General features: G+C 41.2%; 1 protein-coding gene across 1 annotated transcript in view; it reads left to right on the top strand.

Annotated features, from left to right (window-relative positions):
• MSH3 (mutS homolog 3) overlaps positions 1–18,945 on the top strand; it is a 119,434-nt gene that overhangs the window by 81 nt on the left and 100,408 nt on the right. The window contains 9 exon segments of the mRNA XM_062613899.1: positions 1–51; positions 54–322; positions 2,683–2,803; positions 3,418–3,638; positions 6,431–6,643; positions 7,793–7,909; positions 8,800–8,917; positions 10,436–10,581; positions 11,570–11,736. Coding sequence (XP_062469883.1) covers positions 1–51; positions 54–322; positions 2,683–2,803; positions 3,418–3,638; positions 6,431–6,643; positions 7,793–7,909; positions 8,800–8,917; positions 10,436–10,581; positions 11,570–11,736 — 1,423 coding nt within the window.

The raw sequence follows: 18,945 nt of genomic DNA, 5'->3' as shown, positions 1-18,945 counted from the left end.
CTTCGCAGCGCTCGAGCGAGAGCACAGCAGCGAGGCGGGCTGGCGTGAGAGGGACAGCACGGCCTGCTGAGGCGGGAGGTTGTGTGGACGCCGCAGCGCACCGCGGGCAGAGGCTGTTCACACACCGCCCCGCCCCGCGCCCGCTGTCGCATCCGGCGGGGAAGGTGGTGCCGGTGCCCGCGGCCTCGGCCCTGCGTCCGCCATCGGCATGCCGCGGGGAGTACGGCGACGGCAGGAACGCGGCGGCGGGAAGCAGCTGGTGCTGAGCAAGTTCTTCGGAGCGGCGGGGAGCGGCGGAGAGCAGAGTGCCACCCTGCAGACGGTGCGCCCGGGGTGGCGGTTGGGGCTGAGGGCTGCTGTAGGGTGCGGGCCGGCCCGCTGATGCCATGCGGGATTCCTCTGTGTGGTGGTGGAGGTCTCTCGGGCCTGTCCGGGTACCTCGTGTCAGCAGGTCGTGACAGGAAGGATGGAAGGGTGCCCTGCGGCGGCCCCTTCATTAGGCAGGGTCTCTAGTTTAACCAGTGCTTGCTGTAGCATCCTTGCCTTGTGTAACACAGGGTAGCCATACATAGTCTTTCCGGAAACTGCCGTTATATGCCCATTTTGTAGGACCTCAGACTTGACACGAGTACGGTGATCTTGGCAAAGCCAGTGTTTGGATAGTGCTGCAGCAGTGTTGGGACACCCAGCACAGCTTCTGCCCCTGGGCCCTTGCTGCAGTCATGGAGCTCAGTCTGCTGTTTCCTGCAAGGCCAAGAGAGTTGCAGTGGTCCAGCTGCCTCTTCATGTCGCTGCTGGGGAAAAAATTCTTTCTCTCAGCAACTGGGTTTCATCATGAGTTTATATTTTCCAGTCCCCCTGTAGATAATGTCTGTAGCCCTTTCTGGCCCTGGAAAGCTGTCTGCTTTTTTCACCTGTGTCTCGAGTCAACCCTTTTTGTTATATTTCGCCTGATATGTTTTGGAAGGTGTGATTACTAGCTTTTGCCCATGCAGAAAAAAAAATGCTTTCTAATTAGCCTGGTGGTATGTAATAGTGGACTTGGAAGGGGAACGCCCTGCTACTCATGTGGATTGTGCATGTGGATATGTTATGTAGAGGTTATGGGCTTAGTTGCTGAGCGTGGAGATCCTGTGTAGTTACGAGGAGATAGAATTTCCCACTAATATACTCAAAACCATCTGAGATTACTCTATGAAACATGAATGTTAGCTGCTAAAAGTACCTGTTGTGTGTTTATGTTTGCAGTTGCAAGTTACTTCTTTAGTCACACTTACTGCATACTGTCGCTAAGTATGACTAAAGAAGTCATCAATTATGAAACTAAATGATGAATGATGAATCAGAGACGAAACAAAATACATTTTTACATTTTATGTTTGTGAAGTGTCAAAAGTGCATGTGTCAAAAGCCTTCTAAAGGAGCAGTGGTTGAAACTACTGTTTTCTGTACATGGGGGATGATATTAGATAAGTGTTTACAGATAGCTTAGGTAAATCTTTTAAGTGTGGGTTAACATTTACAGGATGGTGTAGAGAAGATACTTTTCCATCATTGGGATGTAGCCCGTAGGAAGTCGTAGGTGCCTCTTAGAGGCCAGTATCTGACAAGAAGAGGACTCTGAACTGAGGAAATGAGGATCTGCAGAAGAGATCTGATTCAGACACAAATATCCTGTGTCTGATAATGGTGGGAATATCTGTTAAGTGCTGGTTCAGTTTTCTGCCACAGAGGTAGTTCTAAGCTGCCTTTTGAAGCTATAGAAGCTACAAGTATTTCTTTCTGGCACAACATCCAAATTGTTCACAGAATGTGACACGTGGATTGACCCCACAACTCGTTAGAGTTGTAAAGTAGGTATGCTTTATTCAGCTGAGGCACATGGGGGGTGCTCCTCCAAAAGCATGTGCACCCTCTTTGCCACTCAGTTCGTTCATATTACATATAATGATTACTTAAACATGAGATTGCTTCACGCCTAATACATATGCAAAACCTATTCCCGTCTAGTATTATATTTAGTTTTCTGGCATTCGTCCCATTGGTGCGCCTGCGCAGTGCCTCCTGGTGGTGGTCGTTAGGGGGTCGTGAGGATGAAGGCTTGTAGTTCCTCTTCATCACTGCAAGTAACCTCTTGCATTCACACAGACTCAATAGGGTTTCAGCTCCTATCCAGACGTCAGGTTCGGTACAAGCCGGTTTTATGTATCTTAAAGCAGAAACTTGTCAAGTTTGCAAATTTTGTTACTCTCGCTATCTTTTGTTCGTTTACTTTCTAAAGATACTATCTGAAGAAGAATGTCTTAAATATTAAGCTGTGAATCTTATCTACTGCAGTTCTGCCTAGCAGCTGTAACTCCTACAATTCTATTTCACCATTCTAGCAACTTTGACTCCTACGGTTCTATTTCACCAAGCACAGTGACTGCTTAAGCAAGCAGGCACAATGTTAACCCTTTATTTCCTGGTATCAAATGCACTATTTAGCTTCCTCTGGTGGCCTTGAATGTTAGAAGAACTATTTTATAAATAAAAAAGTCGATAGGTAAAAATAAGGATTTCATGTGTTGTAAATTTATTTCATACTATCTGTTTATGAAATAATTGGGTGCATTATTGTCGTTCATGGAAGATGCCAAAGAGAAAAAGTAACTAAATTTCTCTGTATAATTTATGTTTTAGGCTTCTGAATTTGGCACAAGGAGAAACTCAAATGAAAGCAATGAACCCTGTGAAAAGAAGACCAAGATACGACAAATTACTCTAGAAGACATCTGTAATCCACTGAAGACTCAGGATAAAAGTGAGTTTGCTGTAAACAAACGTTCAAGCATTTATATCCGATAAATACTCTTTCAATGTCAAATGTAAATGATGCTTGTAGAAAACCAGAAAAAACAAGTCAGTGAACATAAAGTTCATTACACTTACACTTCACTGAAAAGCATTAACCTCACTGTTCTTTTTAAAGAGGGAATTATATTCAGTTTTGTGGGTGTGATGGTGATTGGAAGCATCATTAAGACACCATCAACCAGCAATATGGTCTGCTTAAAAACTGTAATGAAAAAATACCACCAGAGTTTTCTGATATTCTTGGCTAATTTTGTGGCTTTGCAGTTATCAGTACAGAAATAATCTGTACAGAAAATAATTTTGTTTCTTTCCCATGTCTGAAGAAGAATACAGGTGAAGATTATTGATTTTCCAGGGAAGTTAATCAAGATGGTTGCATGCACAATTCTGTGGGGCTGGCGGAAATACTGCATTGAGAGAGGGGAAGGATTGTAGGGAAGCGAGTGATAGAGCAAGATGATTGTTTTCTCTGCTTACTTATGTCATTCTAATAGATATTCTGTTTTAGAAAATAAGTTGCTAATATGTTTTTGTTCCTTTTTTTTTTTTTAACTGAAAAAGAACCTCAGAAGTGTGAAAAGCCCCATATATGTTTGCAAACTCTATGCAGACTGAGAGAATTCTGCAGTGATTCGGACCAGCAAAGTAACAGATTCCAGGAGGATAGTTTGCAGAAGAAAGAATCTCTGAGTTTGGAAAAATGTCCTGCTATTACTGGAAAAAGTTCAGAACTGAAGAAGCCTCTTCAGTCTTGGGACAGTAGCAAAAAGGTTGCTCAGAAGGTACGTAGAGCTCTGGTCCAGTCCTACTCAGATTACTTTTTGTGATTTAAAAAGGCAAGCTTTGGCACGAGATTCCCTTTGCGTTTTGGTGTTCTGTCATGAAATAGTGCAGCAGTGCCTAATATGCCAGTGTTTCTGTGTGGATATTTTCCTGGAACTCCTAGCATAGTGAGCTGGATGCCTCTTACAGCTGTTCAGTGATGCCACTGAAAAAAACAGCAAGGAGAGAGCAGAACCACTGGGAGTGTATCTTATAAGTGTGTGAACCCGTAATGTTGTAATAACAAATGTTCAGTGTGCCCTATAGCTCAGCTTTCTTTCAGCTCTGTCAGTTTGGATACAAACCTGTAAAATTCCAAGCAGACTTTCTTTGCAAAAATACGATGTAGAATTCTGCTGAGATGTAGCTTAATACAGTTGCTGATAAATCTAACTACTAAAGATATCACTGTTTTTTTTTCATCTGCAGAAAATATGGGTGGCTCCCATGAAAAATCATCATTTTAGAAGTCGATAAGAGTATAATAGTACTTGCTTCTCCTAATTATGGGGCTAATTAACATAATTTATTGGTTGGGTTTGGGGTCAGCTTGCTAAGTTTGAAGTACTGAAGTACTTCACTTTGAAGTACATGAAGGTCCTGGAAATCATCTCATAGCTGCCTGTGGTGGTGTTGCCTTGTGACTCAACTGCTCTTTAACAAAGTTTTGTATGTGTTTTTGGAGGAAGGCGGTTGTATGAAAGGTGGTATAATTGATTTGACATTCCCTGTCTGAAGGTCATGATGTTAAGCTGAGTGTCTGGGTTGTGTGAATGTGAGATCAAAACATAAATCTCTTTCTTGTGGCAAGAGATTTCTGTTGTGACGAGGAATTGAGATTGTAGGTATGGTCAGTTGGAGAACACAGGAAACTGATCACTTCTCTGTCCCTCTTCTTAAAACCCTTGTCTGTCTGGTGCTTACTAACTTCTGACCCTTTCTCCATGCAGTTACACCAGATGCTGCCCCTGCTAGTTTAATCTATAAGTCATACTTTAGCATGTCTCACAGATGTTTGAGAAAGTTCTAGATGCTGAAGCTATAAAATCTATGTGTTTTATATGTGCGTGTTTTTGAAACATGCATGGAGTGTATTTAGTGACTTTCTTCTGTAAACTGGAGACAGCATATGCCTGGCATAAGTTGTGAAAAATGTGTGTGTTGCAGTGGAAGTGCTAGTTTGGTGAGCAAAGGCATGTTCAACATTCCTTCCACTGAGCTGTGGGCCCGAGATTGTTGTTTCTGCAGGTTTGTCTTTATCTTTGAATGGATTTGATTGTTAATCTGTGTATCAGCTGTGCAGTATTCTGCCTTCCTATTACAAAGTTGGTTTCCAATGCACTGATACTGTTGTGCTTTTTATAGCAGTATTGCCACTGTGTATTTGTATGCTTAGGTGGTTGTCACTAAACAGCCTTTGGATCCAGTCAATCGCACGTTGTCTGTGGGATTGGGCAGCTGTTAACTCACTTCCTAGAACACAAGGAAGGTCAGCTTTAACCATGTGCAAGCAAGCTGTATGCAACTCTGCAAGCAAGATGTATGCGAAGTAAAAGTAAAGAGCAGTTATTTCTTAATATACTCAGTAGATAGTGAGGACTCATGACTTAGCAAAGTATTGCTATGATCTTTCTCTAAAGGACACCAGCTGAGTCTGTGCTGCCCAGGCAGTCAGGTGGGGAGGGGCTGGCCTGCCTTCCTTGGAGTGGCTTATCTCAGTGCTTGTGTCTTGCTTTTTTCTTAAGAGTTAGAACTTCTTTATGTGGATAATTTTCTTCTAAATCCCTTGAGCTGCTAACTTACTACCATCTCAACAGTTCAACTTTCATGTGTGTTTTTACTTATTTTACTTTCTTTCATGACCTTATTTCACATGCGTTGCTACAGTAATTTTCTCTGTAAAAAGAGACACGGTCATACTAAACTTGTGGAGGATGTTGTCTTTGTATTTTATTTTATCTTTAACCGATTTTATCACTACTTGATACTGTGATATATGTGAGGAGAAACTTTGCTGTAAGTGAAGGGCACCTTATCAGTGTTGTTCCAAAAGACTGAATTCACCACCCTGCTTCCTGTACAGAACAAAAGAAAGTTGTAGAGCTGCAAGTTGCTTGTCTAGCATAGGCTACATAATGTCATTGTAAATAATAAACCACAGAGGCAGTGGTCTCAAAGCCTTAACTCTTAAAGAGTTTTAGAAACTAACATAGATTTTCTGTGTTTCAGAATAAATTATTTTGGGAGGTCTGCCGAGCTTATGTAGAAAGGGCACACTGGAGAAGAAATACAGTTTTGGAGCCTGAGAGTGAACTGAGGCTTGTGTTGAAATTGGTTTATTTCTTGATTTACCATGGAGTTTTGGAATGTTATTAATTTCTCTGCGCTGCAGTGTCTCACCTGTAAATTGGAGTGGTAATTCATCTTTATTTTTATATCTGGCCAGTTTAGACTGCCCAGTCTTTGCAGCCTGCATGTCTCTTGATCTGAGTTTTGAGAGCTCATGATACAGTAGAGATCTGATTTCAGCTGAGATATGTGAGGACAGCTGTGAAGCAAAATCTTTTACGTTCATGACTTTTTAATTCCTTTTAAATCCAAATAAACTGTATTCTGTATATCCTACTTTTGCTGAAGTTCTTGGGGCTGTTTAATGCAAGAACGGTCTTGAGCTCTTTGGTCAATATGAGCCAAGGCCTGCAAGGGTGACTGATTTATTTAATAATTCCTATCTCTACTTTTCCATCTACAGGAGGAGTTACGCTGTGACCTTAGTCAGTTCTCTGCATCTTTTAAGTCTTACGAAAATACTCAGAATACTTCAGATACAAATCTCAATAAGAGAACCAAAAGTATTTACACTCCACTGGAACTTCAGTTCCTAGAAATGAAGAAACAGAATAAAGATGCTGTTTTATGCGTGGAGTGTGGCTACAAATACCGCTTCTTTGGAGAAGATGCAGAGGTAATTTTTTTTTTTTTGTCAGGATTATGGAAAGATACTTGCATTACGTTAGTGCTATACTAGGTCTGTGGCCACCTCAAGAAGGAATGTTTTTGAGAGGCATAAATTTTGTGAGTTTTTTTTGTACTTGAAATCAAGATGAAAAATCTCTGCATACTTAAACTGAAGAGTATCCATTCTGCATAAACTTTTTACTAAAATAGCATTTGTTATTTTGTAATCTTACGCTTGCTGTCCTGCATATTGAGAACTTAAGATGAGGTTCTAGAATGTTAAGATGCATGTTCAGATGCGGCACCCACACATGCCTGATCTGTAGAACTGGCAGGTACTTTGCATCAAACTTAATTTTAAAATGACAAATTATAAATGGTTTGTAATGAGGTTTTTTTTGTGTGATCTGTCCTAAAATCATTGCTACCAACCTTTGACCTATGCTTGTTTCCATACATGAGACCAGGGAGAAACTTTGCTTAGTTTCTGGGAATTAGTTTTCCCAATCAGATGTGTACTATGTAATTTGTCTACCTGTTTGCTGGTGCGGTCACAGTCCAGAAACAGAAATATACTATCTAGGTACACCGTTAAGTGTTTGGCTACGGTTCCGGCTTGCCAACACTTTCCTAATCAGTGTACACCTACCTTTTGCCAACGGGCAAAAAAGCAAATACAAATCATATATTATTATGTTGTTATTTTTATTCTGTGGAGTGTTTAGCTTCCACTGCTGTTGGATCAAGATTTTTCAATATTATAGTTGATTCTCTAGCTTAATACCATCTTTATAACCGCAGTTAAAATAACTCCCTTCTGCATACTTAGCATTATGGAAATTCTTTGACCTGTTGTTGAGCTGTATTGCAGAATCTGTGTGTATGTGTTATTGGTGGTTTACCTTATGGTGGTAAAGGTCAAGGTGAAGCATAAGAATCTGACGTGAAGGCTGTGATACTGAAGCCTGTGTTAGTGACAACATGCTGGGACAGGAAGGTGGAGGAGCTCAGCTCTGTGTTATTTTTCTTTTTTCCTGTAATGTTTTCCTTTTGACACTTGACTCTTAATTGTAGTTGTGCATCAGTGTTGTCATAGAGATGAGCTCAAGTATTGCCTTTTGAATTACGGGCTGACTCTTCTTCCTGTACTTTGCAGATTGCAGCTAAAGAACTAAACATATATTGTCATCAGGATCATAACTTTATGACAGCCAGTATACCGAGTCACAGGCTGTTTGTCCACGTGCGACGACTTGTAGCAAAAGGATATAAGGTTATTCCTGGCTTTTATTAAATGATGTTAAGTAAGAATAACACTGAAATAACTTGCGCTTATTCTACCAGAGTCTTATTTCAACTGCCAGGTGGGAAACAAAATTATCATGCGTTTTTGCAATTAAAATGGCTAACTTTCCATTGTTTCAATAGCTGTATTCTGTGGTGTGTCATGGAATTTAAGTAGATTGAAGCTTCCTCCCTTTTACCGTAAAGTATCTTTATATTTTCTAGAACAGTTTTTTCTCTAAGTTTTTTTCATCAGGCCTTTGAATTTCATAAAGATTATATGTTATGTTATACCATGTTAGATTATAGCTTACCATACTTTTTTGTATTTTTTTATTTTATTAACATTTACATATATAATACCCTATCATATTATATAGTCTATTATATATTACATTACTTATACATCATATTGTATTATATAACCTCTCTCTCTTTTGTTCTTCCTCACTCCCTGTTTTTCTTCTCTCAAACTACTTTTTCTCTTTTCCTTCCTGTTGTTGATCCCTGTAATTCTGTTGCTTTCTGTTGATACCTTTGTGGTTTTTTTTCTCATTATGAGAAAAGGACTGTTGAATCTAAGTTGATTGCAGCAATCATTCTCTGGCAATTGGTGAACTCTAGCTAAATTGTTTCAAAACGGGGCAAGAAGCCACAGGGTCTGAAGTTGAGAGGGTAGTTGGAAGTGGAAAGAGCATAAGGAACAGCAGTGCCTTACAGCCTCATTAGGTGGATTGATAGTAGTCTCTGCCATTCCTGCTCAGCTTTAATGATTGATGTGCTGTTTGCACACCTTAAAAGATCACCAAATTTCTGTAATATTAAAAAAGACATTTATTATCAAAGAGCTAACCTTGTTTCTTGTTTGTGTGCCTGTAGGTTGGAGTAATAAAACAAATGGAAACTGCAGCACTGAAGGCTGCTGGAGAAAATAAAAGCTCTCTCTTCAGCCGGAAACTGACTGCTCTCTACACTAAGTCTACACTTATTGGAGAAGATATCCTTTTTCAAATAAATTTGGTTTCAGACTCCAGTCTTTGTCAGCTAGTGGCTGACTTTATAAAGAGTGGCAGCAGGAAATGCTCTTCCTTTAATTTTATGTTATGGTAAACAACATGCTGGCTTTATAAAGAATTTAATCTCTTCAGGGCTTTAGGTTTGTTGTGAAACAACAGAACTTGTGTTAACTGTAGTTCCTTTCTGAAGTCAGAGCATGGACTTCCCAAGTCTACAGTGCCCTGTAGGTCTTGTTTCACTAGATTGAGAATGCATAGCATTAGTGATTCAGGAGGGTGTGAACGAAGAAGAATTTGCTGTCTGGTGTCAACTCTTTGCTTTAAAGTGAAAAGAAGGTGATATAATCAATGGACTGTTAAAAATCTACCTGGGTAATTAATTCTTGACTGTCACGTGAAAGAGAAAATGACATAGAAGTAGCCTTTAACAAGTGAAGTTTTTTTCTTAATTTCTTTCCTTCCAGTCTTAGTTTTAATAATTGCTGACTTATCTAGCTAATGTTTTGTTTTTTTTTTTTTTAATTATTTCTCAAACTAGTACTTACTAGATATGAAGAGCTAAAAAGATTGTTAGATTAAAGAGATTGTTAGATTAATACCTGTAAGGTTGCACTTTAGTAGATCCACAGAGATGCTGTGAAGGCTGGAACACCTCTGCTCTGGAGACAGGCTGAGAGAGCTGGGTTTGCTCAGCCTGGAGAAGAGAAGGCTCTGGGAGACCTAAGAGCAGCTTCTAGTGCCTAAAGGGGCTAACAAGAAAGCTGGCTTTTGACAAGGGCCTGTAGGGACAGGACAAGGGGAATGGCTTTAACCTGACAGAGGGGAGGTTGAGATGAGATCTTGGGAAGAAATTCTTCCCTGTAAGGTTGGTGAGGCTCTGGCACAGGTTGCTCAGAGAAGCTGTGGCTGCCCCATCCCTGGCAGTGTTCAAGGCCAGGCTGGATGGGGCTTGGAGCAGCCTGGTCTAGTGGAAGGCGTCCCTGCCTGTGGCAGAAGGTTGGAACTGGATGAGCCTTAAGGTCCCTTCCAATGCAAACCAGTCTGGGACTCTGTGATGATTCTGTTGGAAAACTGCTAGTGTACTTACAGACCTTCTTGTAATGGTTGGCAAACTGGATGAAAAACAGACCCAGCCTGGTGGATAGATGTGCAGCAAGTTTTCAATACAACTAGCACTCCTGCTAAGATCTAGACTTCTGCTTAACTTGGGGAATTATCTGCTTTTTAGTTGCTGCATTTTTAACTTCAAAAACATTTTTGACATTAAAAAATAACTGATGCAGTTATTTTTTATTGTTGCGTGCACATGGTTTGTAGATATAAAGTCAAAGTGGCAAGGTGAAGCAGCCCATGTGCAGAATGAGCTGCTGGTTTAACTTTTGGCATAGCAGCAAAATCAGAGCAGGAGTTACAAAATATATTTGAGAAGGACTTAAATATAGAAGGACTTGTGAATAATCCACCAATGTCTGTGTACTATTTTTTTTAACATTTCTTACATGTGAACCCTTTGCTGAAGCTAGATGATTCTCTAGATGTTGAAGATGTGACAACAGATGTCCCTGATAACTACCTCCTCTGTATCTGTGAAAACGGAGAAAACTTAAAAGACAGAAAGAAAGGTGATGTTGTTATAGGCATCATGGTAAGTCAGTTTCTCAGGGGAATCAGTATTTGAGGGTTCATATTGGGTTTTTTTGAGTGTTGTTTTCTTGGTGGTTTTGAGAGATGGGTGATTATCTTCTTAAGTTCATAATTGTTCTGTCTTTTAGATTCCTTTGGAGTTTTGTTTGTTGTTTTTTGTTTTTTTTTTTTTAACGAAGTGCAGTTTAGGTAAAATATCATCTCTGTGGGAATTGCAGTGGCTTTATATTTGAAAACTACAGAAGAGGTCTGAAGCTGATAGTTTAGTATTCCTGACATCATTTTTGCTGCTGGATCACTTGAAAACATATCTGTGTTTGAGCCAAATAGAAGGGAATTACTAGCTTGGATGCTTTACTATAAATACTTTCAGAGTCAAATGTTTCAAAGCTTGTGAGCACTTTTTCCGCTATGAAATACTGTTCTTTAGAGGAAGAGACATGCTTTTTTACTGCTTACACTTCAGAATTGTCTGGTGAAGATTGAAACCAGGATTATTCAAGTGGCAGAGCTCTGATAACTGAAGCCCAGGCTGCTTGTAATTCAGTATTTTAAAAGCATCTTGATTTTGCTTATGTTTGACTGTCACACTGTAGCTGGGGGTGCTAGGATGAGTTTCCACGGTAGCATGCGCTGAGTTTCCAGGCTGAATGCATGCACCTTTCATAGAGTTCCAATTATATGTGTTTGCCTAGTAATAAAAGTTGAACAGTGATGGTCTGATGATAGGAAGTGCACATTTACATTCCTGAGGTATTGTTTTCACTTGCTAAGACACAATTGCGATAGTATTTTGAAATTATTACTGTATCACAGATATGTAAAGCACAATTGTATCTTTTGATCTGCCACTTTCAGAGGGCACTTTCAGATTTGAGCATGTGGGTGCTATATAATTTTGCGCTAAACACCATAATCTTTGTGCTTAACAGTGTGAGTCACTGAAGTACTCTCTGAAAATTAATTTTTTTTTTTTTTTTTTTTGACAGGCAATACAACCAACTACTGGAGAAGTGGTCTTTGACAGTTTTCGGGATTGTGCGTCTCGCTCAGAATTAGAGAGTCGAGTTTTGCGCCTGCAGCCAGTTGAAATGATACTTCCATCTAGCTTGTCAGATCAATCTGAAAAGCTCATCAACAGTATAACCTCCATGAGGTATGTTGTATGGAAATTCTGTTGTTTGGTTTTTTTTGCCTTTATTATTAATTACAGCATAGCTGTTGATGGAATTTAGATCCAGAAGCAAGTATGGATGTGTAGTTCTGTAATGGCCCATTCAGAATGACTGTAGTTTGCTGTTGGGCTGAAAATTCCCCACATCCCATTGAGTTCTGGGCACTCATTCTTAAATTGTATTTAGACTGAAATTCATGACTTCTATCTGTGAAAGATCTGTGCACGTGTTAGAGAGACTTGCTTTCACACTGCCTATGATATGACCTGTTGGATTTCTTTCAGAACTCATGCATTTATCTTTGGATCAGAAAGTGGTGTTATGTGGCTGTTTTTCTTGTTAGTCATAGTCTGAAGATCCCTAAAAGGCATGGAACTGTGTATTAATGTAGACAGCTGTACAGAACTTTTGCAAGTGGTATTTATCATAAAATCAGAGAATAGTTAGGGTTGAAAAGGACCTTAAGATCATTTAGTTCCAGCATCCCTGCCATGGGCAGGGACACCACACACTAAATCATGTCACCCAAGACTCTGTCCAACCTGGCCTTGAACACTGCCAAGGATGGAGCATTCACAACTTCCTTGGGCAACCCATTCCAGTGCCTCACCACCCTCACAATAATTTCTTTATATCTAACCTGAACCTGTTTAACCTGTTTAAGTTTGAACTGGTTACCCCTTGTCCTGTCACTGCAGTCCCTAATGAAGAGTCCCTCCCTAGCATCCTTGTAGGCCCCTTTCAGATACTGGAAGGCTGCTGTGAGGTCTCCATGCAGCCTTCTCTTCTCCAGGATGAACAGCCCCAACTTTCTTAGCCTGTCTTCATATGGGAGGTGCTCAAGCCTGCTTATCATCCTCATGGCCCTCCTCTGGACTTGTTAAGGACATCAGAACTGTATATAGTACTTCAAGAGAGGTTTTATGAGAGCAGAGTAGAGGGGCAGGATCACCTCCTTTGACCTGTTGGTCATGCTGCTTTTGATGCAGTCCAGGATACAGTTGGCTTTCTGGGCTGTGAGTGCATGGTGAAGCCGGCTCACGTTCAGTTTCTCATCAGTCAAGGTCCCCAAGTCCTTCTCTGCAGGGCTGCTCTTAATTTCTTTTCCACCCAACATGTAGCTGTGCCTGAGATTGCCCCAGTGCAGGTGTAGGACCTTGCACTTGGCTTGTTTGAGCTTTGTGAGATTGCCCTTAGCCCACCTCACAAGTGTGTCAGGGTGCCTCTGGATGGCATTCCTGTATTTCATTCTGTTTGTCCCATTGCACTGTCTTGAACTTGGATACAAGCTTGTGTATTGTGAAGTACTGTGACTGATAATCCTTTTATATTTGGTGTACTTGTGTATTTCAAGAGGAAATTTGATAGTTGTTTTCTGTATCTGTTTCATGGTGGAATGAAGCAAGAGTAGGATGTAATTTGAAGAATGAAAACAAAACAATCCTCTGAACATATGTGATGAACTTGCAAAATCTTGCACATGGAATTCTTGTGAGAAAATTCTAGTTTCTCACTTTTGTTTTTTCTTTTTAACTGTGCAGCTCTGGGCTGTAGGGAGCTAGCTTAGAGCTTGGTGTTTCCATTTTGAACGAACTAGTCAGGATAATATTATCTTACATGTTAACAACACTGGGGCTAAAGAAAGCTAAATAAAAATGAATGTACTACATAGGCAAAGTGTGGTACTGGGGGGAAGATACAAATATTGTCACCCTTCCATATTGTGAAGAAAGACAGATGCATCATAGTCACATGGATGGTAGCCACCTGACAAATAGTCAACTCTGTATGTTTCCTGCCTCACTTAAACTCTGCCCAAATCATCATTTTGTAGCTTCCTTTCATGCCCTGGGTGGCTGAGTTGCTTTATCAGTCTGTTCCACAGGCATTCTTTTCCCCACCTGGCAGTGTAATCCTTCTTCATCCCCTTTTACTAAAAAGAAAATAAAGTTGACGTGAAATGGTGGGTAGGCAAGTCATCAGGAAAAGATGTTTCCTCCTCTACTCCACTCTGGCAGGAGTTCCACCCTGCAGTCCTGTGTCCAGCTCTGGGGCAACAGCACAAGGGGGATGTGGTGCTGCTGGAGAAAGTCCAGAGGAGGCTAAGGGTATGCTGTGAGGGCTGGAGCAGCTCTGCTCTGGAGACAGGCTGAGAGAGCTGGGCTTGTTCAGCCTGGAGAAGAGAAGACTTTTAGGCAGTTCTTTGCTGTGAGGGTGGTGAGGCCCTGGCACAGATTACCCAGAGAGGTTGTGGCTGCCCCATCCCTGTCAGTGTTCAAGGCCAGGCTTGGAGCAGCCTGGTCTAATGGAAGGTGTCCCTGCCCCTGACAGGGGATTGGAGCTGGGTGAACTTTAAGGTCCTCTTCAACCTAAAAACCATTCTGGGATTCTATGATTTTATGGCATACTATAGGAACTTATCGCCATGTTGCTGTACTCAGCTATGAAACTTTAAGGGGCAAGTGTATGTGAGAGGCAGGAACGAGAGGAGGGACTGAAAACATCTGATTTGGTCTTGGGCATCTTACAAAAATGTGCCTTGTGAAAGTGGTGCATTCATTACCATTCAGGGGTGTTGTGGCACTTGTAGTGAAGCGTGCTCTTGACATACTAGGCTATTTTGTTCTCTCAGCTCATGTATGTGCTGCAAAGCCAGAGAAGTTGAAAAGGTCAGCTCTAATTAGATGTACTGAGCAAGCAATATCAATGTATTTTCTAGCAGTAAAATGGCTTGTTAATACTTGGTCAAATAAAATATCAGATTAGGAAGTAACTGACCTTTTCCAGTTGAGAACAGTTGGATGTTTTTGCCTTGTGAATCCTTTTACTTTGATAACTTTCTCTTTAGCAAATCAATTCTATAGGTGTATGTGCAAAGCGTTTCTAAATATACCACGATGCAGATCAACAATTCTTAGTTTTATTTTTTTGCTTTGTTGTTTTGTTGGTTTTGTTTTCTTTGTTGTTGTGTTGTGCACTGACAGTTTTGTGGAAACCAGAGGAAGGTAGAATGATGTAATAAGCCAACAAAGCAAATGCATTTTTCATAAAGAAGTGTTACAGTTCCAGGTCAAGGTAATTCTGATGCAGGTTTAAGAGAGTGATAGTGCTATTTTTTTATTCTTTTTTTTTTTGGTTGTTCACGGAGGAGAATGTTAGTAACTAACTTCTGACATCAAAAAAATACCACCTATTAGCTGATTTTGTGGACAAGTATTAGTTTGTAGGTTTTTCCTCTTTCTGGTAATTTACTTGCCAGTAAATAAGCTCGCCAGCCTAAATGTCCTTAATTACATGGGAGTGATAAAAATAAAGCACATTACTACATTTGAGTAGACCTATTTCAAAACCAGTTCTTCAGGGATTTTCTTGTATGGAGGATTAAACCACTAGAGGGCCCTGAAGTATTTAATATTAAGGTGGTTCCAGTATCCTGCTTTCTTGTGCTTTTAACTAGGCTTCAGTTTTTATTTAATTGCTTTCCTACAGGCATTAACCTTATTCTAGTGCATATTAGGTGGTCTAAATTAATTCATTTTGGTTATTGTCTATTAGCTGGTAATTTCATTCTTCGTTTGCTCTTTTCTAGTAACTCCTGATGATGAGAATTGTCTGTTGGCTGTGAAATTTTTAATTTCAAGAATTTTTTGGAAGATCTTTCTGACTAAATCCATATGAAATAGATCTTGTGTTTCAGGAATGCTCCTCATGCAGTGGAAAACCACTGAATTTGTAAAAGCAGGGTACAAATGGGAAAGAAAAGTAGATTCAGGAGGTGTACAGCTTGGAGTGGTTAAGAGAAGGGTCTTCGTGCTTGCTGCATGCCTATGCCATGTAAGAACTGCTCCAAGAGTTCTCTGAGTTACACAGGAGATGATTTGGTTTTAGATGTTGTGTATTAGAACTTTGTAGTGAGTGACTCTTGAACAAAGAGTATGCTGATGATTCTTAAAAAATGTTTAGTCCAGATAAACTACTGCAGCTTTATGAGAGCAGTCATGCCTGGTTATATTGACAGAGTTGAAAGTATCTGTGTTCTTTCCTTCAATTTCTTTTTTCTACGAAGACCAAATACGAATATTATATACAAGTGGACGTATCTCTGCCTTTCTTCTAAAAAGAGGAAACATACATAATGTACCTATTTCTCCTTATTGAATGCTCTGATTCCCTCTTCTTGTTCTTTCCCCATTGCCACCACAGCTATGTCCTTGTTCAGCTGTGCCATTCACATTATTTACTGGTACTATTGTGTACATTTTTGCATAAAAGTTAATCAGTAGAAAGTACTATTCAAGTACAGATTTAATGAGTAAGAAGTTTGAGGACAGTGAACTGGGGGTCAGTTTTTGTGGAGGGTCTGCCTTCAAAATGAAAGGGTATGTTAAAAGTCTGTTACAGAAACTAGTTCAGGACAAACTCTTCTGGTGGGTACTGTGCTGTTCCTGACCAGTTAGTAACAGTTGTTCACAACTGCTGGCCTGGGTGGAGGAAAATCTTTTAATGCTTTTAGTTTCCTTCCTTCTAGAAAAGCAAGAAAACATTCCTGCCTTGAAAAAATACATTTTTTACAGGGGAATACTGTGTATTGTACTCTAAGCTCTTCCTAGTCAAGGGTCAGTACCCATCTTCCTTAACATAGTGTCTGCTTTGCCAGATGGCATGTACTGGTCTTCCTGAAATAATTTTTGAGGCTTCTTTCCGTTTTGATTGCTCTTCTCACGTACCCCTTTTCTGTTTATTTGAAAAATCCAGCACATCTTATGGTTGCCCCAGTATTCCTCTTCATATTTTTTCCATTTGCCCTTTTTTATGTATTATTTTATTCTGTAGCGTCCTTTTGCACCGTGTAAAATTGTGTTGATCGCAAGTACTTCTCTTTCAATACAAAGCGTCATTTCACCCAAGTCTGCACTGTTCTGGGATTCATTTTTAAATGTCTTATTTGATGTCTGGCCAGCAGTCTGGCATCAATAACTAACCTCTTGTCTGTGCCCACAGATTTTTCACTTTATTCTGTTTGCAGAGCATAATGTCCTCCCTCTTTTAGTTTGGGCCTGTAATCTGGGAGGCAGTTTTAACACAATGTCCATCATGCAGTGCTTTATTTAGGCTGTAGATAAGTCTGCTATTGTTCTCCTTAATATGTCTTAAGATTTTATTACTTCTGATCATTGCATTCAGGTTTCTGGTTTTGCTTGAGTAGTGCAATGTTGTCTTTGCCTTGGGGTTTGCTCCCTGGAATTCCTTTCTCTTTGAAATCTATTGAGAACTGAAATCATCCTCCCAGCTCACTGGTGTGATCGAATCCCTCAAGCAGCTGACCCTCTTATCATCCTATGCAGCGCAGTCCTTTTTGTGTTTAAGGACCCTTACAGATAACATTTCAAGCTCTTTCTGCTTAGAATAGAATCATAGAATTATAGAATAGTTAGGGTTGGGAAGGACCTTAAGATCATCTAGTTCCAGCCCCCTTGCCGTGGGCAGGGACACCTTACGCTAAATCATATCACCCAAGGCCTCATCCAACCTAGCCTTGAACACCACCAGGGATGGAGCATTCACAACTGCCCTGGGCAACCCATTCCAGTGCCTCACCACCCTAACAGGAAAGAATTTCCTTCTTATATCCAATCTAAACTTCACCTGTTTAAGTTTTAACCCTCTACCCCTTGTCCTATCACTACAGTCTCTAATGAAGAGTCCCTCTCCAGCATCCCTATAGGCCCCCCTCAGATACTGGAAGGCTGCTATGAGGTCTCCACACAATCTTCTGCAGGCTGAAGAGCCCCAACTTTCTCAGCCTGTATTCATATGGGAGGTGCTCCAGTCCCCTGATCATCCTCGTGGCCCTTCTCTGGACTTGTTCCAACAGTTCCATGTCCTTTTTGAGGACACCAGAACTGCACACAATACTCCAAGTGAGGTCTCACAAGAGCAGAGTAGAGGGGCAGGATCACCTCCTTCGACCTGCTGGTCACACTCCTTTTGATGCAGCCCAGGATACGGTTGGCTTTCTGGGCTGCAACTGCGCACACTGCCAGTCCATGTTCATTTTCTCATCAACCAACACCCCCAAGTCCTTCTCCACAGGGCTGCTCTGAATCTCTTCTCTGCCCAACCTGTAGCTGTGCCTGGGATTGCTCCAGCCCAGGTGTAGGACCTTACAGTTGGCATGGGTAAACTTCATGAGGTTGGCATCAGCCCACCTCACAAGCGTGTCGAGATCCCTCTGGATGGCATTCCTTCCCTCCACGGTATCAACCGAACCACACAGCTTGGTGTCATTGGCAAACTTGCTGAGGGCACACTCAACCCCACTGTCCATGTCAGTGATGAAGATGTTAAACAAGACCGGTCCCAACACCGATGCCTGAGGGACGCCACTCATTACTGGTCTCCAGCCGGACATTGAGCCATTGACCACAACTCTTTGTTTGCGGCCATCTAGCCAGTTCTTTATCCACGGAGTGGTCCATCCATCAAATTGATGTCTCTCCAATTTAGAGACAAGGATGTCGTGTGGGACAGTGTCGAACGCTTTACACAAGTCCAGGTAGGTGACATCAGCTGCTCTACCCCTGTCCATCAGTTCTGTAGCCACATCATAGAAGGCCACCAAATTGGTCAGGCAGGATTTCCCCTTAGTGAAGCCATGCTGGCTGTCACCAAGCACCTTGTTTATTTTCATGTGCCTTATCATGCCTTCCAGGAGAATCTGCTCCAAGATTTTGCCAGGCACAGAGGTGAGACTGACTGGTCTGTAATTCCCCGGGTCATCCATTTTCGCCTTCTTGAAAATGGGGGTTATATTTCCCTTTTTCCAGTCATCGGAAACTTCACCTGACTGCCATGATTTCTCAAATATGATGTCCAGCGGCTTAGCAACTTCATTCACCAGCTCCTTCAGGACCTGTGGATGGATCTCATCAGGAGCCACGGACTTGTCCACATTCAGATTTCTAAGATGGTCTCGAACCAGATCCTCTCCTACAGTGGGCTGAAGGTCTTCATTCTCACAGTCCCTGCATCTGCCTTCCAAGACTTGGGTGGTGAGGTCAGAGCCTTTGCCAGTGAAGACCGAGGCAAAGAATTCATTTAGAACCTCAGCCTTCTCCAAATCCTGTTTATCCAGTTCTCCTGAGAGCTTCCTGAGGGGGCCTACATTCTCCCTAGTCTGTTTTTTATTT

Source organism: Pezoporus occidentalis, unplaced genomic scaffold, assembly GCF_034315485.1.
Source record: "Pezoporus occidentalis ecotype Australia unplaced genomic scaffold, CSIRO_AGI_Poc_V1 ctg170, whole genome shotgun sequence".
NCBI lineage: Eukaryota > Metazoa > Chordata > Aves > Psittaciformes > Psittacidae > Pezoporus > Pezoporus occidentalis.
This window is presented reverse-complemented; position numbering and strand designations above follow the sequence as displayed.